The sequence below is a fragment of the Trachymyrmex septentrionalis genome, unplaced genomic scaffold (genome assembly GCF_001594115.1).
Source record: "Trachymyrmex septentrionalis isolate Tsep2-gDNA-1 unplaced genomic scaffold, Tsep1.0 scaffold143, whole genome shotgun sequence".
NCBI classification, from domain to species: domain Eukaryota; kingdom Metazoa; phylum Arthropoda; class Insecta; order Hymenoptera; family Formicidae; genus Trachymyrmex; species Trachymyrmex septentrionalis.
The window spans coordinates 343,989-366,126 of NW_017304576.1; the positions used below are offsets into that span (position 1 = coordinate 343,989).

At 34.8% G+C, this 22,138-nt stretch overlaps 4 protein-coding genes across 5 annotated transcripts; 2 read left to right on the top strand and 2 right to left on the bottom strand.

Annotated features, from left to right (window-relative positions):
* Positions 1-734: 734 nt before the first annotated feature.
* On the bottom strand, positions 735-8,989 carry LOC108745668 (dedicator of cytokinesis protein 7). Its single transcript, XM_018481964.1, has 20 exons — positions 8,776-8,989; positions 8,168-8,342; positions 7,891-8,069; positions 7,630-7,771; positions 7,357-7,560; positions 7,101-7,292; positions 6,784-7,008; positions 6,432-6,706; positions 6,047-6,362; positions 5,662-5,967; positions 5,377-5,582; positions 3,534-5,297; positions 3,305-3,432; positions 2,963-3,225; positions 2,631-2,890; positions 2,094-2,528; positions 1,639-1,991; positions 1,357-1,559; positions 954-1,273; positions 735-879 (listed from the first exon to the last, which is right to left on the bottom strand). Exons 2-20 carry the CDS (start codon positions 8,306-8,308, stop codon positions 825-827), a joined length of 5,967 nt encoding a protein of 1,988 aa, XP_018337466.1. The 5' UTR covers positions 8,309-8,342; positions 8,776-8,989; the 3' UTR covers positions 735-824.
* Positions 8,990-9,074: 85 nt separating this feature from the next.
* On the top strand, positions 9,075-13,050 carry LOC108745669 (TBC domain-containing protein kinase-like protein). The gene is made up of 12 exons (XM_018481965.1): positions 9,075-9,600; positions 9,671-9,920; positions 10,045-10,273; positions 10,359-10,633; positions 10,725-10,871; positions 10,945-11,227; positions 11,317-11,494; positions 11,864-12,070; positions 12,143-12,402; positions 12,461-12,588; positions 12,667-12,829; positions 12,895-13,050. Exons 1-12 carry the CDS (start codon positions 9,396-9,398, stop codon positions 13,000-13,002), a joined length of 2,433 nt encoding a protein of 810 aa, XP_018337467.1. The 5' UTR covers positions 9,075-9,395; the 3' UTR covers positions 13,003-13,050.
* A 214-nt stretch (positions 13,051-13,264) lies between these two features.
* LOC108745663 (protein broad-minded-like) lies at positions 13,265-17,669 on the top strand. The gene is made up of 7 exons (XM_018481960.1): positions 13,265-14,995; positions 15,075-15,684; positions 15,754-16,161; positions 16,231-16,550; positions 16,995-17,172; positions 17,239-17,454; positions 17,530-17,669. The coding sequence occupies exons 1-7, from the start codon at positions 13,332-13,334 to the stop codon at positions 17,647-17,649; spliced, it is 3,516 nt and encodes a 1,171-aa protein (XP_018337462.1). The 5' UTR covers positions 13,265-13,331; the 3' UTR covers positions 17,650-17,669.
* Positions 17,670-17,843: 174 nt separating this feature from the next.
* LOC108745662 (apoptosis-inducing factor 1, mitochondrial) lies at positions 17,844-22,048 on the bottom strand. 2 transcript variants are annotated; one of them, XR_001939110.1, is made up of 13 exons: positions 21,634-22,048; positions 20,667-20,968; positions 20,531-20,588; positions 20,288-20,448; positions 20,087-20,217; positions 19,821-19,996; positions 19,545-19,736; positions 19,285-19,475; positions 18,911-19,163; positions 18,686-18,834; positions 18,353-18,607; positions 18,084-18,225; positions 17,844-18,006 (listed from the first exon to the last, which is right to left on the bottom strand). XR_001939110.1 is itself a non-coding variant. In XM_018481959.1 (12 exons), the coding sequence occupies exons 1-12, from the start codon at positions 21,716-21,718 to the stop codon at positions 18,154-18,156; spliced, it is 2,025 nt and encodes a 674-aa protein (XP_018337461.1). In that variant the 5' UTR covers positions 21,719-22,048; the 3' UTR covers positions 17,844-18,153. The 2 variants fall into 2 exon arrangements, 1 of the variants encoding a protein (XP_018337461.1); XM_018481959.1 differs by having other exon boundaries at positions 17,844-18,225.
* Positions 22,049-22,138: the final 90 nt, after the last annotated feature.

Here is a 22,138-nt window from a genome sequence, read left to right on the forward strand (position 1 = left end):
TCGGAAATCTGACAATTTTATAATACTATTCTTATCCTATTCTTATTTATAAACAAAAAATAATTTATTTAATAATTCATAACAAGTTATGTAAAACTCATAATATAAATAATATAAACAATAAAAATTTTATTAGATCGTACATGTGAGAACACAATCAATAAGACATACTGTTAAAAATTTCATGAAATTTAATATACTTTTTAAATTATAATTTGAACTTAATAATTTCATGATATTACATTAAATTTAATGTATTTATAACTGAAAAGTATACTTGTGTACATGTATGAAATTTAATGTATTTTTCATAAATGGTTGTTTAATGTGCACTTTCATTACATTTAAGTAACTACTGTAACTTAATTTTCAGTTTAAATTATTCATTACTTTTAATTTCGTCTATAACCACGAGCTTCATTTATATGTAAAGGAAGCTCGTTGTTACATTTCTAACAATGTACGAATTAAATGCTCATAACGGTTGAAGATGGATCTTTGATGCTTGAATAATTTAATGTGAATTTATATATATTATATATGTACATAACATATGTACATATTTGTAGTCATTTTAAATTGCGCGCCGAAATTTTTATCGAATTTAAAATAACTAATATAACTCATAATAACTAATCTTCCGGCTAAATAGATATTTACTTTACAAATAATTTGTATTATAATTTTTCAATTATAAAGCAAGGATTCAACATATAAATATTTTTCACAATAGTGATAAGCAGAATTTGCTACATGCTAAATGACAATTGCAATAATTGGACACAGTAGTCTTTGGTAAGCTTCTATGGCAGTGTTTCATTTCCTTACCAGCGTGGAGGAGTCGATGGTACAGCTTGCTGATTAATTAAAGATGGTCCGCTATATGTGGCAATACAAATTTCTTTAACATAGAAAACTTAAAAAAAAATCATGTCTCTAATTAAATTTCTTACCTCCAAGCAATGAGAGGTGCCAATCTCTCAGTTAATCTTTGATAATTTCTCTCCAGTTCCCGCTGATAATCTCGCTGGTCGGGACCAATCAAATTCTTGTTACGCCGCAAAGCATCGAGACATTTTTTTTGGAAATCTTTGAAACACAAACGAAGCTTGTGTTGCAGTCTGCTCGGTTGCGCATTTTGTTCGCGCAAACCGGAAAGAAATACGATCGCTACTTCAGCAGGTCCTTGATTGACCGTCGTCCCAATGCAACCTTGAAGGACCATTTGCAGCATCTTTGCATCGGGTGGTTCTTGAACGGTCGCAGCGGCCACCTAATTAAGATATATACAAAAAATGTATTATATGTATATATTATAAAATTAAAAATAAAGTGTCAAAGGAGCAATATCGATACCTCGGTAGTCTTCTTCTGTATGTCTTCAATTGCTACTTCAATGGGACTTAGGACTATCTGTTTTCGAGCTACGACTCGAATTCTGGTTTTCAAATATGGGAAATGTGTCGCCACTGTTAATATAGTCTTTCGTTTGCATTGTTCGCGTAATTCGCCGTGTGCTTTGCCACCAGGAGTAAAAGGTGTCGCATAAACGAATCGTTCTAAAAACAAAGCCATCATAAAAATATTCCAAAATTATTTGTAACAACAAAATGAAATATTTTGTCTTAATCAACTCACTTATATTGAAATTTCGATGGAAAACTGTTGGTCTGTGTCTAAGCTCGTGCGTTTCAAAATACGGTTCTACATAAGTGATCTGTACATAAGCTTTATCTGATTCCAGCTTGCTAGGATCCACAGGATTTGAATCCTTTATTATAACTATATTATCCGCGCCGAATCTTTCGGCATAAAAGTTCTCGAGTCTCGAGAATATCTCCGGAAGTTTCGTCAAGGTGGGCTCTTTGTAAACAAATTCTTCGCCGGCGAGATCACCAAATCTGGCACCGTAAAAACCAACTCTAAAGTATGTTCCGAAAACACGTTTGCCGGCCAATTGTTCCACACGCGTATACGCCTCGTGAAGTTTACTAAAAAAAAAATCCCCAAAAAGTATCATGTATATATATAAATTTGAAATACAAAGATATTTTCTCTCTCTTTCTCATATTAAATAATTTAAATTTTCTTACCCGTGAATATTAGCTAATTTTTTGTAGTCGTGTGCAGCTTCTGCTATAGGTAACAACACCCTATAGACATCAGGAATAGCTTCGTACATTCCAGCTGCATGAAAAGAGCTAGCTGCGTGCTCTAATAAACCTGCCAATCCGCTTTCTGAAAAATCAGGACCTAAGCAAAGTCCTTCTTCCCTTCTGGCTAACACGTCATCGCCGACAGCGCTTTCTTCTAAAGCATTCGGTGTCACAGCATTCAAAGCGACGGCTCCTACAGGCCGACCACCGCCACCAGGTTCTAACAAATGAAGATATTCCGCTACCAGAGCGGCACTATGCACTAAACACATTGCTGCTTCTGTATGATTTTTCCTTTCCATGTGCTGCTGTGCCATGTTTGCGAGCCAAGTCAGACGAAGATCAGGTGATCCTTGATAACCCTTGGCGATTCTAAACAAAATTTAGATATATCCTTTAATTTAAAGCTCGTTATGCTTTAAAAATACAAATTAAATTATTATCATTAGTAAAGATTCAAAAATCTTACTATACCTATACATTAGATCCAAGAGCATTTCAGGATCCTCTTGGAATTCCTTCATCTTAACAGTATCAGAAAGAATCATATGAAGATTGAATAGTAGATCCTTCACTTGTTCAGGAAAACTCGTGTCTGCAAGCTCTGTATCTCTCTCGGCGTACACCAGCACCGTTTTCAAGGCTCTACGTAACGCTCCTTCGCTAGGAGCTCTTCCTCTGCCAACAAGAGCGGATAATGATGTTGTAACTTGCATCTTGACGCGTGCAAAATTCTGTGAAAAATGTAAGATTAAAATAATGCTTCATAAACTACTAATACAATATGATATCTCATGACAGCTTACATTCCCAATTTCGAAATTTTGTCGCATCAGTAAATACAAACTCGCAGCTGCGTGACTTCTAATAGCACTTAAAGGCGAGCTACACCGAGTGAGCAGTGTTAAACACAAATCTCCACAACGCTCGCTTTCCTCATCGAACAATGCACTATGATACTTGAAGACTAGAGCTCGCTGTGTATTGAACATGTGCTGAAGAACCAATGTACTTTGGTTTCTAGCCAGGGCTCTTAATAACACTTTCAATACCGCACCAACAACTGCACCTACATAATTTTGAACATGTAATTTATCTTTCCTTGTCGTATTTAAGTAATTATAATGAAATAAAAAATTTGTGAATACCTCCACCGCCATCAGCTTGAACTACAGATTCTAAAGTATCTAATACGACAAGAGAAGCCTCAGCTGCTAAAGCTCCTTCTATATGGGCGTCTTGTTCCACAGCTCTTCCCTCCGGTTGTTCGCAAGATCTTGAAGAATCAATATATTTATATAATTATAATTTCATATTATATAAACATATTATATAAATATATTAAATTATAATTATAATTTAAATAATTATTTATACCTATAAGGCATTTGATCTTTGCGCCATCTCAATTTATCTCCGGTCACTCTCTCCTTTCTTCGCAACATCATTTCGCTCCTAGCACTTCCCTGACCAAGAATCACGTCTTCCAATCGCGATCTAATATCACTAGTGGCCGTTGCTTGAGGTGGCAATCTTTTAAGTGCTTTTTTGCCTTTGTACTCAAATGCTGCAGTAGCTATATTCAATACTTGCAGCAAGCTTAATATGCGTCTCGCACTGAGTTCGGAGCACCATTGTGCTAGAGCAGTTCGCTCCAATCCCTTGAGCACCCATAAGGCACACATTAATAAATGTCGAGTAGCTTCGGAACTCAAAGATACGCGGCATTGATTGCCCGCAGTATCCGCCGATACTCCGCCTGCAATGGCCAATGCTACCGATTGCGTGATTGATCCGGATTCATCCGGATAAACGCTTTTATCTTTGGAGTCCCAATGATAAAGTTGGGGTAAAGCATCCATCAAGATACTAAGTAATGGTAGATATAGCGCAGCGACTCTGGCCTTCGCTGCAGGATCGGAATATCGTGAATCAGCGTCATGGCAACTCATAAGATGTCGAACAGTTCCGATAGCTTTATTCTGTAGCATCGGATTTGGTATCTCTAAGGTGTTTGCCAGATCGGACAGAACGATGCCGACCAGAAAATGCTGCTGCCTGAATTCTTGACTGAGTTCCGAAAAGCGAGCTCTATCGCCGGGCACGAGAGTGGATATCAGACTGCCTGAGCTGCCGGTTGATGGACTGGGTGATGCCGGAGCGGATCCTGATGTATAGCCAGTGCCGAAGGGAAGGTTCAATGCTACGTAGTGCTCGTGCGAGCATACCGTTCTCACGAGATCGAGTTTCAGAGCGAATAATGCCGCCGAATCAGGAATATGCATTGACGCATCCGACAGCGAACAACAGGCGGCGCGAACAAGTGACAATACGAATCCTCTGTCCATTACAGATAACAGGTCAGACAAAAAATTGCCAAGACTCGATATTAAATTGGATGCCACGCGGATCTCCTTGCCACAACGAGATATCACCTCCGATGTTAACGCGGCGGTAAGTGTAGCAACGTCATCACAAAACTGTGGTGAAAATCTCAATTTTCGCAATGCCTCTAAGGATCCCATTTCGGACAACGTCACGACCATCGAACGCATTATCAACTCTAAGAAGAACCAGGAATGAGTTATCGCTAGCTCGCGTGCCTGACCGGTGGATACAACCCAGTGCAAAGCAAGTTCCTCATGTAGAAGTCTTCTGGTGGGATGACTATTGATTGAGGGAGATTCTTGCCGCATCGACGCAGTTCTGTCCAATCCTCGTGAATGAATCTCCATCTCCAAATCTTCCAAAGGCAAATCAGGATTGCTCTGTGCTCGAGCAACGCTCCCGATGTGAGTCATGCTCGGTAGAGAACATTGATACGCTATGTAAGTGGCCAAAAGGGCATGTCTTCCATGTGCGTCCAGTTGACCGTCCGGTAGATTGGTGATATTTCGAACAAGCAGTCCTAAAGCCTCAAAAATGATAGCGGCGACGTTCAATGATTGAGACGGTAAGGTTGGCGGTCGCACCAGAAGACACAGTAATTGATCCAGTAATTGAGGAAGAGATCGTACTAAAGCAGAATGCGAGGCGCGTGCTAATTCGAGAAGCGCCGATTTCAATTCTGATTCCATACCCGCTTCGCCTATACGAGGCGGAACTTGACCAGTTTCCAAAAATCCACACAACGATAAAAATCTGTAATATGGAAATTATGTTAAAAATTATTACATTTCTTTAATTCACTTTACAAGAGTAAAAGATAGTGCATTATTACCTATCGATATATTTGTCTTGCGGATGAACGCTGGAAACGGGCTCCAATATGACAGTGAAGACTCCTCGGTGAGCATCTACCCATCGAGTGCCTGGTAAAAGAACATCAGGAGCAATATAGGAATAATTTGCAGGTGGTGGATCCAACATAGCAGGCAAACTGAATTCGCCTGATTGAAGATGACCATCTCTTAAAAGCGGTAGCCACTACAAATAGATTTATATATTCAATACATCAATCAAATTATTGATCTACTAGTTTTATTAATTATTGATTTAAATTTACTGTATATGCGACTGCCGTTTCGACGTTTGGTTGTTCCACTTTCTTCTGACAACTAATGTGATAAAAAGTGAATAATAAGTGATGTTTCGCACTTAAATCCGCGGGTAGCCTCATCTTGATTTCATCGTAAAAATTTGGATTCTTGTTGTGATATGACACGGAAGTGAAATACTCGTGCGTCATCTCGGGACATGATGATCTACCAAAGATAGCTGTGAGCGCATCGGCTTCTTGCTCACCTCCCATAAGCTGAATTCTTACAGCAATATTGCGAGCTGAGCCAGTTCTAGAACTAAAGTTTGCTTCCTACGAACAATAGAATATAATTCTAATATCGTGTAATTAATAAAAAATAATTGGTCATACAATTTTATTTGATACACACCTTAGGATAAAGATAAAGGAGATTGCGATATGTTAAATCTGGCGAAACAACTTCGCTCGGAAACTCGAGTATCTCCTTAACAGGTCGACTCTTTTCATCCGGATATGGAACTAATCTTCTAAGATCAGAATCGAGACACCTCGGCAGCTCTTCAGGTCTGGGACTGAGATCCAATTTCAATATCCCTGGTAAGCATTTTAATCGTTTCAAGTTAGATCCAGGTCTTCGTAATTCAACCAAAAGTTTATAAAGATCTTCATCGCGAAGTCGTTCGCTTTCCTGTTTGAAAAAGCTCGAAACAGTTAAAGTAATGGGCCTGTAAGAATATCAAGATGTTATTTTGATCATAAAAGCTCATTGTAGAAAAATGGAGTATTATACAAACCTAAAGTTATCGAGACAATTGGCAAAATCGTCTGGTGACCAACTGCGTCTTTTGTCTGAACTCCGTCTTTCTAGCGAACCTCGTCGCGTCGGTGGTTCCATTTTCTTTCGCCACTGTTCCAGACCACCCGATTTTCTGTCTAAGGATCCAGCGCTACCAGTGCTATCCGTGTCACCACCACCACCAATTACACCAGACAAATGAATTGCAGTCCATGCGAGAGGCATTCTATAACGACCAAGGCGTTCACATGCAGCGGTAGCGGCAGCTTTAACCTGCGGAAAAGAATAAAACAATAATGTATAAAAAAATTGTTATTTTGAATCGTTACTATCTTTTCTTATTTTCTTACTTTATCTTTATTTTTATCTTCACGTAAATATGGTTCGGCACACTCCGATATATCACCTTGCAATACTTTTTCTAGTCGTACGACAAGAAACAAATCAGGACTGGGTTTGCTGATGCTCAAAACACAGCTTCTGGCTAAAGTACTTGCATCGCTATAAGCAATGTGTCCTCCAAGCATTCTTTTTAACCCTTCTGAATTCATATCGACATAGAAATTCTCCGATACCTGAACAACAATATGTAATTAACATTAATTTGTAATTAGCATTTTATATATTCTAGAAGTTATAATTTTAATCATATAAAAAGATATCATACTTTTTTCTTTTCTCTGGCATCGTACAATGCAAGGCTCGCGAATATTGGCTCCACTTCTAGTTCTAATTTTAATTGCAGACATTTCACGAGAATTTTATGAGCAAAAGGCTCTGTAGGTTCTGGAGCAACATTAATTTCTTGCCATTCATCATCAGGAGAAGTTGGAGGAGCATAAAGAGGAAATAAGGCTTCCTGAAAAATAAATATTTAATCAAAATAAAACCTACAAGAGCTTGTCAACTTTACAATTCTGTACCTGTCGATCTTCCAGTCTTTTTTGTTCGTTCATTTGATCAATTGTTTCAAGGCAAACGCGATCTAATAAAGTCGGCAGAAGAGGATCATGTTGCGAATGTCGCAAATCCAAACTTGCCCAAGATCCTCTTGGAGTATCTCCGGAATTGGACAAATCATCCTCCTCATTCGGTGATATACAGCCATTTGCATCTTCTTGATCTACCTAATTGAGATAAATTACTTTTATCTCCTACTCACATCACATAAATTAATTATCTCCAGCACTAGAAACCTCAAAATCTTGTCTAGGTGTATCCTGAAGTAATCTGTCTCTGGCAATAGGTGAGATTCTCCCTTTATATTTGCGATGTATTACGATCCAGTCTGAAGTAAAACTTTCAATGCATCTTTTCACATAAGGTGACACGGTATCTCTGAAAGCCAAATAATTAAAATAAAGAATAGATTTTATCATATTTATTATATATTTACTGTATATACAAATTTTAAATAATATATAATAATTGATAATGCTTCAATTATTTGTTCTTACATTGATTCGTGTGGTACTACTGGCTCCTCTGTTCGAATTTTCCTCTTTACAACTCTCAATTCAATATCTCCCGGAGGAAAATCTAGTACCGGTTTTAAAGGATCACGGTCTAGCACTGACTGGTGTTGTCCTAAGAATTCTTCATAATCAAGTGGTTCTAACACCTCGCACAACGACATCTACATAATGGTTAAATATTTTACTTAATGATTAAATAATTTATTTCAAAATTAGTTATAATATTTTCATATTTTAGTTTTCCAAAGAAAATGCTTACCGTAGAAGAAAATCCTGATATACTGCTACCACTTTTGGATAAATCACGAGAATAGGAAGTAGAAGTAGCAATTTGCCGCCTTACATCAGCAGCATGTTGTTTGCTTAATTTATGAGCAAATGCACGCTGGACTGAAGACATTATAAATGTCCCAGTGAAATAATCTGACGAGATTCTACAAAATAAAAAAGATTATATGAATAAATCTATTTTGATAAAATACTATAAATGATTTTAACCATTAAACTCAAATTAATAATTGTAATGTATTTTTTTCCTTTACGGAATGCAAATTTGATTTTTTTTTTTTTTTAATAAAATAATATATAGTATCTTTAAATTTGCATTATTTTAATACACACACACACACACACACACACACACACACAAACAAACACAATTATTATTTTATTCATAAATAATGCGTGCTTCTAATTATAACAACAATATATTATAACAAATCTAGAAATAGTAAAACTGAAAAGTAATGATTAATATTCATAAGTTGTGAGAATAGCTTGGAAATGGAGCAGAAATTATAACTGTGCCCAAAACAAAATAATGAGATATCGCAACAAGAATATGTATTTATTACATCGAACAATTACTTATGTTAATCCAAATTCATCGAGAACGAGTTGGTTGTGAGTAATCAAAATCGCCGACAAGAATTCGCTGTTCTTCAATATTTCCTCAAACTTTGACACGTTTATATTTGACGTGAATCCTTCACTGACGCTTCTTAGAACTGTCAGACTAATTAAAACTTAAAAACTGATCGGAGTGATCGGAAGAACCAGATTTTAGGCGACTTTTGCTACTCTGCACTGCACTACAATTGATCACACTGCACTGCCTATACTTGTATTGTCAATTGTAGTGCCAGAAAGACTTTTGTCGACTTGTGTCACTTCAGTCACTTGTAAATGGAAAGCGCCCATAAATTGCCATAAGTAAATGCTCCCTGATTATCTGTGTGATTTATACATGTGAGAGTGGATGAACACAAATATGGCGCTGTCCAGTGCTGTCTTCAAACGTAGAGGCGAAATCGGCATAGGAGTCTGTAGTTGAGTAACAGCTGTTGTGAAAAACGATAATAAGCAGACATCGGGCATGTCATAAGAAATGCAGAAAACGATAATAATGATGTGTAACAGGAAATCCGAATCCAAACGGCGGAGTCAGTTCGTATAATCTGAGAGATTTATGGAATTTCACAAACGTCATGTGTCCTGCACTATTGGAAAACGAGGAGCGATGTTTGGGTGGCATGACTTTTTTCGCGCAAAGCCACCCAGGGGAAGTGTGCGGCAGCAACGGTCTACCACTCACCCCGAATTCCATAACTATCTACGGAAAGGCGCAATTTCTAAAGACCATCTACCATCCTCATCTCTCTCCCTATCTTGACATAATTAGAAGCAAACACGGTGAGTCCTGACAACGCAAATTAATTTGTTTCTCAGTGAGACTGTATAAATTATTTTTGTATATTTGTAGAGAGAATTGTAGTTGTTACGGAGTACAGTGGAAATCCATTGAGCACTAGGTATGATTTAAGTACAAAAGAAATCGTCAAGATATCCTTTCAGAGTCTCTTAGCGTTACGACGCATGAACGAACTAGATCTTGTGCATAGACACTTGAGTCCAGATAATATATTGATTAAGAAAAATGGTGATGTCCAGTTATACAACTATGGATTGTATTACATGACAGATGGAGGAAAGAATGTATCTTTTCCAATTGGGTATTTTTTCAAATATTTCTTTTTACTAAAATAAATATTAATGGTTTTATATATATATATATATATATATATATCTGTATATATATATCTGTTATAAAATTATAAATAAATTTTCTTTTCTCAGTTCTCCAAAATACACAGCACCAGAGGTACTTCTAAATCCTAGTCCGAGTGGTGTTAAAATAGACTCTTGGTCTCTGGGAATGATTATAGCGGAGCAACTATTAGGACAACCTATCTGGCCTGGTATAAAATTATCCCAGTGTTTGAGGAGAGTTCTGAGCTTAATATTGTGTGATACTGGCATATTTGAACGTCTTGCCAGAGAAAATAATTGTTTCCATACTTATGAAGTATGGATTTATCTATTATGTATTATAATCTATTTACATTATAATGTTATATATCTTGTAACATTAACATCTTTGTATCATATAGAAGTTACCAAGAGAGCTAAAGGAATTTGTAGATTCATGTCTGCAAATTCATCCTACTAAGCGCAAAACTCCAGAAGATTTACTGGAGTTGCCGATATTTGCGGAATATTTAATAAGAAATACACAAGAAAAGGAAGAAAATCTCTATAAGAATGTTATTGTTAGAAAAATGGATGAGTTGTATTATCTATGGCAATTGGCCGGTGGAGATATTACTATAGATCTAAAAAAGCAGAGTCTCATTAGATCAAGACCACCTATCTTATCTATTCCAAAGTAATTTTCAAATATATATGTATAAAATAATCATTTATATAATTATATTGTTCAATGCGATTATATCAAATATTTGAATTTTTTGTTTCAGCTTAGTCATATTACTTGGTCAAATGTTTGGTCAGAGAGACACTGCTAGTCTACTCGATGTAAGGGTCGTAAAAGTTCCTATGGAGACTCTTCGCCAGCGTTTAGCTCATATCCCATACATAGCAAACTATCCTTGGTTAACAAACCAGTCAGCTCACTTTTATCTCTCATCCTGTATCTATCTTAATATTATGAATTGTTATAAAAATTTTACATTACAGAATGCGAGTTCAGGCGCAAGAAGATCTGACGAATGCCGCATCTCAGTTGCCATTAATTATAAGGGAACGTGATACAGAATATCAGTTTTATAGGCTTGTCCTATTCGACAGACTTTTACAGGCTTATCCGCTCACTCAGGAGGCAATTATCGAGGAAGCACATAAAGATATACCGCCTCCAGTTAGAGGTGCCGTATGGGCGGCTTTACTTGGTATCACCGGCGATATACAAAAGCGTTATGATATGATTGATAAGGAAACGCCCACTCATACTGATCGGCAGGTATATAATTGCATATTATAATATGATACTCGACATGTAAATGCATTTTGCTAATAATTTGATTTCAGATAGATATATAATAATTTCAGATAGAAGTGGACATACCGAGATGCCATCAATATAGTGAATTACTGTCATCTGGTGCTGGACATGAACGATTGCAAAGATTGCTAAAGGCGTGGGTCAGGAATAATCCACATTACGTTTATTGGCAAGGGCTCGATTCGCTTACAGCTCCGTTTCTTTATCTAAATTTTAATAATGAAGGTGTGACTATCCAACATGCATATTTTGGTTTCTTTATCTGTAACTGGGATATAAAATCCTGGTAACTCTGAAACATTTTTCTAATTTTTAAATAGTATAATGATTTGGAATAATTTTATATTTCATATCTTATTTTTCATGATTTTGTTTTGTTATAATTTTTTAGTTGAAAATTTTTAAATTTCTAAAACTATATAATAATTTTTTTATACATAGTTGAATAATAATAATTTTTTTATAGTTAAAAATTTTAAAACTTTTAAAACTATATATGTATAACAAAAAACTTTAATAGGATCTGTATATTTATTTAGTTATAAAAAATATGTTTTTCTGTTACGAGTTAATGTATCGCGCAATTGGTTTTAGCTCGAGCTTTTGCGTGTCTGTCAACCTTCATACCGAAGTATCTCCACAAGTTCTTTCTGAAAGATAATTCAGCGGTGATACAGGAATATCTGGGAAAGTTTTCCCAAATTATTGCGTTCCATGATCCCCAATTAGCTAATCATCTGAAGTCCATAAATTTTGTACCGGAACTTTTTGCCATACCATGGTTTCTAACGATGTTTTCACGTAAGTTTTGTTATTGATATTTTCATCATATTATTAATTGATATAAAAATTAAAAAATGATTAATGTTTTAGATGTATTTCCATTACATAAAATATTGCATCTATGGGATAAACTATTACTGGGAGACTCATCGTTTCCTCTTTTAGTTGGATTAGCGATATTGAAGCAATTGCGAGATTCCTTATTAATGTCAGGTTTCAATGAGTGTATTCTCCTGTTCTCTGATTTACCTGAAATTGACATAGAATTATGCGTTAAAGATTCCATGACAATGTATCAAAACACACCCGCTAGCATTACATACAGAAAACACCAATACAATACAGCAAAGGTACAGTATTGTTGTAATTGATTAATCTGCATATTATAAAATTCTAATTAATTTGTAGGATGCAAACTGGATTGAACCCGAAGCGGGAACCGAAAAGATGCCAAGAATAAGTGTGGAAGACTTTTTAAATCTTTACAACAATTCACCGAGTAAAGTTATAGTGGTTGATGTACGTAGTAATATACAGTAAGTATTTATTTTCAAATTGTAATAACAAAATTCTGTTGAAAGGATTTATTTCCTAAACTAATCTGTTTTTAACAGATTCGAGAGGGGTGCTGTTCTCGGTAGTATTAACATTCCATTTACAAGTGTGCAATTATCTCAAACTCACATCGACACACTCGGGCCGCATGCAAAACCGTTGACAGATAATAAAAGCAATGTTGTTGTGATTATTGGACCGCACAATCAAAACAATGCACTGGCAAGTAAATCATATATAAAAGGAAATTGTGAAGAGAGATTTAATTGTAATATATTTTCTATTAGTTTGCAGAATTTCTGGTAAAATGCAATGTCATAGGAGTCTGTTCTCTGCAAGGCGGAATGAATGCGTTACGCTCTAAGTCTCCGAATATTATAGTACCTGCACGTTAATTGAATTACGTAATTGAGTTACTATATATATAATACTCAAATGTATTCTCTATAGTATATACAAAAAGTAAAGTTTACATAGTACAATTGATATACGATATCTGTAAATCTGTATAACGATCTTGTACAATTTTGTTATAAAAAATTTCATTGTATCGCGTGACTTGATTATTCACAAATGATATGCCATATATGCTTCGTATGTGTACATCTCCGGTTGCCATGACAACGAATGTCAAAGTTGTGGACACTAAAGCTTAGACATGTGCCTTTTGTTGCACACTTTTTAATTAGTTTTACTCATATAATATTAATTTAGGTAAAAAAGTATGGATGTACCACCGGATCTTCACAAATGGCTAAGAAAATGTTTGAAGAAGGAGTTCGGAAAAATTATACAAAACGCTATAGACAAGGAGCAGGTGCCCAGCGATATCGCCTACAAACTCTCACATTCCAAGGATATGACTGCTTTGTTGAATTCTATGAAGAAGGCAATCGCCGAGCAATACGTGGTGGTAAAACCTTCATCCGCGGCATCGCAATCGCAATCGTCACATTCCTTCGCCAGCGATATCGCAGCAGACGACTGGACTTCTTCGCAAGGAAATGCGGAAGAATACAACTGCATTATTGACAAAATTAGTCGTGACAAGCCAGTCCACGTGAGACTGGCTGGCTATGAAATTTTATTAAAGATTGAATTATCCAATATAAATAACAGTTCTCAGTGGGATGTTTTCCAAAAGACGTTGCTGGATGGTCTCACAGATGATAGCAGAGCTATATTCGATGCTAGCATGCAGGTACATGCAAGGTTGCTGAATTGCTCGCAATTAAACCATATTTACAACAATTTATTGAACGCATTCAATGCGCAATATCATTCGCAGAAATTGCGCGAGACTCTGCCCACTCTAATCTCCGGAATTAATTTCAAGTTTTTCCTGCATGAAAAACTGTTTTACATAATGCATCTGATAGTTCGCTATCAAGAAGAAATGTTAAAAAACACTAGGCTCAGCGACAAGACTGTGGAAGAAGTTATAGAGCAATTTGTAGTATTTCTCAGTACGCATAGTTTTGGCAACTCGTTGCAACCTAAAACTTTAAACATGCTAAATATTATCTCGGTATTAGAGCCGCAGGCCAAATGGAGTAAAAGGTGGCTTCATAGTCTCTCTACCAGGAGAACTTTCATTGTTATTCTAGCAAAGTCTCCGACGTTTCTGCAAAACGTTATTGAATGCGTTAAGAGCGGTGTGGCAGAAACACCTTGTTCCTTGTCCATCTCTATCACGGATGAAAATAACGAGCTATGTATCCCTGGCAATACGATAGAAACTGCAACTTATCTGCATTGTTTGACCTTTGTCTCGCAGCTCTGCAGCTGTGAGGCGGGTAGAAAGTTGCTCGCGGAGAGTTCATTAAAAACGCCATTTGATGTGGCTGATTTCTTAATAGAATTATTGAACTCTTTAAATAAATTAGCAGCAGACGCTCCAAGTGGAGTATATAATACTTCTTGTAACGCTCTTCAAAATATGCTCGATGTTTCGGATGTACTATACAACGCTGACTTTTACCATGCTACATTATGTCGCTTGGCATCTCTTTCCGAAAATAATATAAAGATTTGGCCACATACGTTAAACATTATTTCTCACATGATAGATACGACAGACGGTCCGGCATTTTTGACTACAAATTGTAAAGAGCATTCAACAAATTCTGAAAATACCTCATCAAAGTGCCCAGTTGCAATCATAATGCAATGTATGTCGAATTTATTGAAACAGCCGTTTTCTATAATGGATATAAAATGTATCCTAAGTTCATTTAATCTAATAGAAAAATTATTCGATATTTATGACGTTTATGAGGCCGCGCAAGAACAGATTGAGATGCAGTTCTATCCAGCTGTTGCTAATTTTTACAAAAGAATAAATAAATGCAGTGTTGAAAACGAAAATAAAATTCAACAACTCGATAGGTAGATTTATAAAAAAATAGATTTTATTTCTGAAAATCTCAGCTTGCAATCATATATAATCTCTGAAATTCTATTACAGTGCTGTTAAAAAAGTTTTATTAAAAATGGTATCAATACCACTCGGATTGCAAGCGCTCGTCAATGAGAAGTTAATATTCGAAGAACTGATTCGTGGATTAATCGCTCCTTTAAGAGTAATCTGGAGTTCTACTGACATAGTGAGCTTCATTTCATCGGCTGGTTATTTTGATCTGGGCTACAATGTGCTCGCAAATCTCGGATCCCATGTTCTGTCAACTTTATTATCGCAAACCTGCACAAACGCAAAGGATTCCAGATTTTTTTATGATCCTTGGGATAGAGAAAATGTTCACGAATTTCTACATATTCTCACATTATTTTCTCTTAATTTTAATTGTACGAAACTGAACCATTTATATTTCTTATTGTACATATTCTTAACATGTAATGGATATATACATCCATTAACAGGTTTTGCCGCGTTTATGGTCAATGATAGCGAATCGGATAATGACGAGGAAAAGGATTATCCTTCAAATTTGTTTGAATTACTGCAGGCTGCAATAGACGAGGATTCAATTTATCATTATTTAGCTCTTCTATCGTTGAATACTGTAATTTGGAATCTAGACGTTTGTGCTTATTTATTAAATTTGTTAAATTTCCAGGTAATACATTATATGCGATGAAACAGCAGCTGTATACTTGTATATAATAATGTAATAATAATTTTTTAGGAAGCACTATTAGATATTCAGAAAAATAGCACAATTTTCCTTGAAGTTCGCAAAGAAAGCGACGATGAGACTTATTATAAGACAGAGGACGATATTGATGATGATGATAAGCCAGAACTGCGAAAGGAATACATAATTGATGAATGCAGTTTCGTACGACATGATATTTTATTAAAATCATATTACATGACATATAAAAAAAAACAATGTGTGATACCATTTGAAGAATACGAGCTTTTTTCGGAATTTCCACCTCCCAGAATATACGCAGATATGATGGATTACCGAGAAATGGAATGCGATTCAGAGCTGAACGATATGCTGCAGGAGGAAAGGCCCGGATTGCTAGATATCAGTTGGGTTTCACAAGTTAGAGCGGCTCATAAAGCCTCACGATGTCCAATTAAGGTAATTTCATAAAGATAAATTTAGTATTCTATTTAATAACAGAAATTAGAAAAATAATTTTTATTTTAGAATTCCATGATGACGAATTTGTTAAATCAAATGCACAAAGCTATTCCAACTGCGGAATGGGTAGAGCAGTTTGAATGGCAGGAGAATATAACATACGATATAGATTATTGGCTTCCGGAAGATATGCATGCTATTAACATTGTTTTGAATTATGCTGAACAACGAGAGATTTTAAAGAACAATAATGACAGTCAGAGGAATTTGAAACAATTCATTCATTCTGCCTACATATTTATACAGTACAATAAACCGAACAGATTCGAGGGATTTGATTGGTTCTTGGCAACAGTGTTTATTATCTGTGATGGAGATGTGGATAAGTATGTAACTCGATATATATATATATATATATATATATATATATATATTATCTTTAAATATTTAATTTATTATTGGAGGAAAGAAGTTAGTATAAAAAAATTGGAGCCTCAGCTGACCGCGAATTAATTCTTTGACAGTTTTGTTTAATTTCCGGTATGGTCACGTATAGTGGCATACATAGTTCTTGTTCAATCAATACTTTTTGCGATATTTTAATCACAAAAAAATTGATCAAATAAAAATTTCAAAGCTATCAATAGCGATTAACTCAAGCAAATCATATATCATCATTGGCAGGTCTCAGATTGAAAACTTAGTTCTCATCGGATCAATGTTTCTTTATTATCATCAACCCGTATCAATATTTTCTTTTCATCATTGACCAGATAATATGCTATTATATCAATATATTATTAAATATCCTAATTAGCAATTGATTATAGATGCAAGACTTTTATCATGCAAGTAATTCAATTTCCATCAACATTGCTTCTCTGGCCGAAATTAGGCAAAGTTATCGATGAAAAAAATAACGAAGGCACTAGTTCGCAGTTTACCTTTATGCAAGTTTTAGAAACTATGGTTAACATCGAGCTTCCAAATATTAAATATGGATTAAAGGTAAATTTTGTAATTTAAAAAATTTGTTTACCTAAAAATATAATGTTTTGATTTTCAAACGAAAAGGATGTCTTCGGTGTCAATTGGTGGATGATATTCAATAGAATGTTGTCACAATGCTTCTGGGGAATCCTTCCATGGAGCGAAATCGTTCATTTTTTTGCAATATGCATTTTATATCCATCCGATTATATGGTGTATTATTCTGTATCATTTTTGCAATTTTGCCAGGAAGAGCTACTGCAGGATTTAACAAACAGAAAAATGTGGCCGGAGTGCATGGTATATACATGAAATGTACTAGAGTTATTTTCTTTTAATATCATTAGATAACTTGCTAAATGCATTTTTCTGCAGGTATTGGATGAGTATCGCTGTCATAATTATATTACGTATATGGATAATTTAGGTCAACGATATAGAAATCGGATTTTACCCGCAATGACTAAAAATTTAAATTCGGAAGATGAAATATAATATATATATATATATATATATCACGAGATGTTAATTCAAAAAGCATGAAAAAAAGATGTGTACCATTCAACATTATCGAAAAAACAAATTACACATTCATGCAAAAGAAAATATCTTAACATGAAATAATTAAACACTAGTAAAATGTATGTATATAACAAATAACAATTAATTATTGTAATTAATAGTTCCTCTGTTTTTCTATTTCCTATAAGTGCTTTCAATTTTCATTAGCTATGATGGATGTATGTATGTACACTTTGCACATATATGAGAACATTTTCTGTATAGATTGTATTTAGAAATCTTCATGTATACAACATAACATTGACTCTGGTACTCGCATAATTCGCATACCTGCGAAATCCAACGATATACGAGTTATCGCTTGCAGAGTTTCCAATGATAATACCTCAAACACAAAAATCAGATACCTTTTTACACATATACGGTACAATAATCTCTCAATATTGTCATTCACTCTTTTACTTGCTAATTAAACAATCAATCTTCATGGATTGTAAAAAGTTTTGCTACTTCATTTAAATCATCATACTTCGTGTTTCCTGCAAGAACCTGAAATAATATAAAAATTATTTCTATTTAAATTATATAATGTTATATGATTGTATCTGAATAAATCAGGAATATTTGAAAGGAGTTATAATATAAATACAAAACAGATTAATGCTGATAAATTTACCCGTCTGGCAAGCGACATTCGATTGAAGATATTCCACAGAACTATTCCTACTACAACATCATCTCGTAGATAGAAAACAACGCCCTTCTCAAAATCTTTGTATTTCGTAGATTGCTCTGGTTTTATTTTATCTCCAAGCTCTTCTTTCTTTTTTTCTTCTGCATTATCTTCTGTATTATTATTTTTAATAATTTGTGATATCGATGACTCCGATTTTTCATTAGATTGCGAGACTTCAGAATTTGTTTTTTGTTCCTTTAGGAAAAAAAAAATTGTTCAGAGAAATACTTTTATAATTAAATATATCATATGTTTATTATAAGGATTACTTACATCGCTAAGATTATTAACCGTATTTGCTTCTATCGTTTTTGCAAAAACTCCAATAGTTGGCAAAGATGAGTCTACAATACCTATCGCTTCATACCCTACATCAGGTCCCAAATCTGACCAAAACATCGATTGATGCAGATAAGGTTTACCTGTAAAGAAAAATTTACGTGTCCATACTTTCGTAAATGTATTATTTTAGAGATATCTCTGAATTTGTTGAATTACCTGCGCCGGTCATATTTTCACCTGCTAATCTTCCAGAGGTAACTGCATGATCATGATGTTCAACTCTTCTTCTACCAAGTTTGACGTCATAGAAACATGCGGCGTCTCCAGCAACCCAAAGATTGCTTCTCGCCTCTAATTCAGCGTTAACGAGAAATCCTCCTATTTTAGGATCTGTCTCTAAATTGGAAGTTGTTGCCAAATCTGTATTTGGTTGAACACCTACCGCTACTATTACTTGATCAGCATCAATCTTTTTACCACAAAAAAATAAAAAATTTCAATATAAATCGAAATACTTAACTAATTGCATAGAAAGCTATATAATTATACAATATATAAAATTACGTGAGCTCTTGAACATATCAACATACAGTCTGACCACCAGTGAGGACAAGGGACAATCGATCATTTTTGTATTTATAATCTTGAACTTCTGTGTTAGATATGGTGCGAACACCTTCTGCTTCAGCTTTTTTCGTGGTCCATTCACTCAAATATTCTGGTAATACTTGTGCCATTATAAATTTTTCTTTATAAATTTGAAAAATATTTTTAGATTTATCTACAATAAAACACATTTTTTTCATTATAAATTATTTACAAATATATTGATAGTGAATAAAAAACTTACAACTCCTAGCAAGTGCGCAAGCGAGTTCCGAACCAAGAAATCCACCACCAATAATGACAACATTCTTGCATTTAGAATTAGAAACATTTTCTTCCAAATCGAGAAAATCATCTTTTGTTCTGAACGTTATAACCTTATCTTTTATATTATCCTCAGCGGATTCGAATATCGGCAGATTTTTAGGCGATGCGCCTGCGAATACAATATAGAATTACATATAGAAAATTTAATTTTGAATTTTGATTTTGTTTGATAACATTTTTTAACAGAATCTACCAGTTGCAATGAGGCATTTATTGTAATTTATTTCATAACCATTTTCGAGAGTCACAGTTTTATTTATAACATCGATTTCTGTTACTTTCCAACCCATAGCTACAGCAACTCCACCCTTATCTGATTCAGTAAGATCAGTAACATTTGAGTAAAATTCTTGTGGCTCATAGAATATACTATAACATAAATATAAACATTCTGTATGCAAGTAAAAAGATAATTGTAAGGACATTATTCATTGTATGGTTAAACTGATCAAAATTTACCTTCTTTGAGTTCCATTCCATTGATTAAAACGTAATTGTGCAGTTGTGTCTCTATCTGTATTATACCAAAGTTCTTTAGATAACGGTGGCCTCATATATGGAAATTGTCCCTCTTGTGCTATAACTAAAACCTGGAAAAAAATTCTTACATGCATAAATAAAAAAAAAAGAAAATCTTAATATTATTAATATACTCCATACCTTAGCTTTGGGATCTCTAGATTTAATTGATCTAAATGCTGAAAATGCAGCTGTTCCTCCACCTATCAATAGATAAGGAACTTCTTTGGGGATCAATTTGGAATCTGCTGGAACTTTTACTATGTTTTTAGATCTCAAATGCCTTCTCCCTTCTTTTTTTTCTAAAAACACAAATAGTATATATAAATAGTAATATTTTTAATATTTCTATTATTCCAACATATAATTTTTTATTTAACTTACGTTTACTTTGGCTTTTCTGTTGATCTGTTTTGTCATCTTCCAAAAAAGATGAAGATATCTATTAAAAACGTTACAATAAAACAATTGGATTAATCAGTGTTCTTAATCAAATAAAAATTATCATACATTGTAATACCTTGTATGCAACTCCTGTCATAATTAAGGCAGCAACTAAGTGCCAGTAGCTAAATTGATATTTTCCATTTTTTCTAAAATCTGAGCCTTTTTCATTTGGTTGAATCTGTTTGTTGTTTGGTTTACATTTTTCTTGTGTAGGACAAGGTGCTCCAGTTTCACAGACAGGAAATGTTTTTTGTGACTTGAGATGTTTAGATTCAGATATACATTCCTCTGGCTTGACAGTGGTACCTGATGGCTTATGTGGCTTTTTATTGCTTGCATCGCTATTGTGGCGTAAGTTACTAATATTTACAACTCCTGTAATATTTTTGAATGTTATCAACAGGTATTATAAACAAGAGGATATTCTCAAAGAGTCCTTATAATATATTTTATATGTAATATTTTACTGCATTATTCATATTATTGCCCAGCCAGCCACTTTTAGTCAGTAAAAAAATATTATTTCTGATTCAAAAAGATAACGTCACTTTACTAGTAAAAAATAGTAGCACAGTAATACGAATGATGCAATGAAATACTAGATACATAAAATGTATATTTTGAAATTAAATTAACAATATGAAAAAAAAAACAAAGAGATTTATCAAAAAAAACATTTATTACAATTTTCTCAAAAGACGCGAGAATATCTTTATCTCTCATTTCAAATTATTAATAATGTAACATAATATTGTACTTTTACAAAACCAAAAGAAAGTGTCTCCAGGTTAGGTTATTCGCTGCCTATTTCAGAGCAGATAAGCCGCATGGAAGAAAGAGATTGTAAACACAGATCCAAACGTACGATTATCGCTCGGAAGGTTACGCAATCAGAGTACAGAATATTGTGCATAAAAAAAAAAAGAAAATGACGAGCGGGAAACAAAAGCGTTCTTTCAAATCAATATCCCGAGCAGACATGAATCAGAACAACAAAAGAGCAGAAAAGAAGAGAATTCGCTGAGATAGCTAACACTCACCGGCATATTTTACAGATCGATACAGGTGATTCACATGGGTGAGCCTGCCGGGCAATTGGCCGACAATTCTACCGCAGACGAACATCTTCACGAGTCGGTTGTCTTTATGCAATATGGTGGGCGTTCGGCCGTGTTTTCCACTCAGCTGCTGTTATGTGCAGCAATCAGCCGCTGGCTATTGCCGCCGCTTTTACTCTGGACCGGAAGGATGCTCACCGGAAGGATGCTCACTGTACGACACGCCATTACCTGGATTCTCACCTCCTTTCCCAAAGTTGCACCAACTCGCAAAAAAACCGACCCTCTACTTATAGCAGCGGGAATGATTGCTGACGAGTGATGACTGATGGGCAAAACACGTGAATTTTTGATATCGCTTCGTCGCGCATACATACACTGAATACACGAACCGGTATAAGTTGCTACCGAGACCGCCTTTTACCTCTTTAGCGCATGCGCACCGTTTCGAAGGTGACTCCAGAAGTGCGTTCCAAAACTCGATTAT

Bases quoted from the DNA above. Each gene is read 5' to 3' on its own strand.
- LOC108745668 (XM_018481964.1), bottom strand. From the start codon at position 8,308: ATGTCTTCAGTCCAGCGTGCATTTGCTCATAAATTAAGCAAACAACAT. The intron at 5,298-5,376 runs GTAATAATGCAC...TCCATATTACAG, and splicing joins CAAGACAAATATATCGATAG to ATTTTTATCGTTGTGTGGAT. The intron at 1,992-2,093 runs GTAAGAAAATTT...TTTTTTTTTTAG, and splicing joins AAATTAGCTAATATTCACGG to TAAACTTCACGAGGCGTATA.
- LOC108745669 (XM_018481965.1), top strand. From the start codon at position 9,396: ATGTGTCCTGCACTATTGGAAAACGAGGAGCGATGTTTGGGTGGCATG. The intron at 12,403-12,460 runs GTACAGTATTGT...ATTAATTTGTAG, and splicing joins ACCAATACAATACAGCAAAG to GATGCAAACTGGATTGAACC. The intron at 12,830-12,894 runs GCAAGTAAATCA...ATTTTCTATTAG, and splicing joins ACAATCAAAACAATGCACTG to TTTGCAGAATTTCTGGTAAA.
- LOC108745663 (XM_018481960.1), top strand. From the start codon at position 13,332: ATGGATGTACCACCGGATCTTCACAAATGGCTAAGAAAATGTTTGAAG. The intron at 14,996-15,074 runs GTAGATTTATAA...ATTCTATTACAG, and splicing joins AAAATTCAACAACTCGATAG to TGCTGTTAAAAAAGTTTTAT. The intron at 16,551-16,994 runs GTATGTAACTCG...AATTGATTATAG, and splicing joins TGTGATGGAGATGTGGATAA to ATGCAAGACTTTTATCATGC.
- LOC108745662 (XM_018481959.1), bottom strand. From the start codon at position 21,718: ATGTTCGTCTGCGGTAGAATTGTCGGCCAATTGCCCGGCAGGCTCACC. The intron at 20,218-20,287 runs GTATGGAGTATA...ATTTTTTTCCAG, and splicing joins CTAGAGATCCCAAAGCTAAG to GTTTTAGTTATAGCACAAGA. The intron at 19,737-19,820 runs GTAGATTCTGTT...TTGTATTCGCAG, and splicing joins TAAATGCCTCATTGCAACTG to GCGCATCGCCTAAAAATCTG.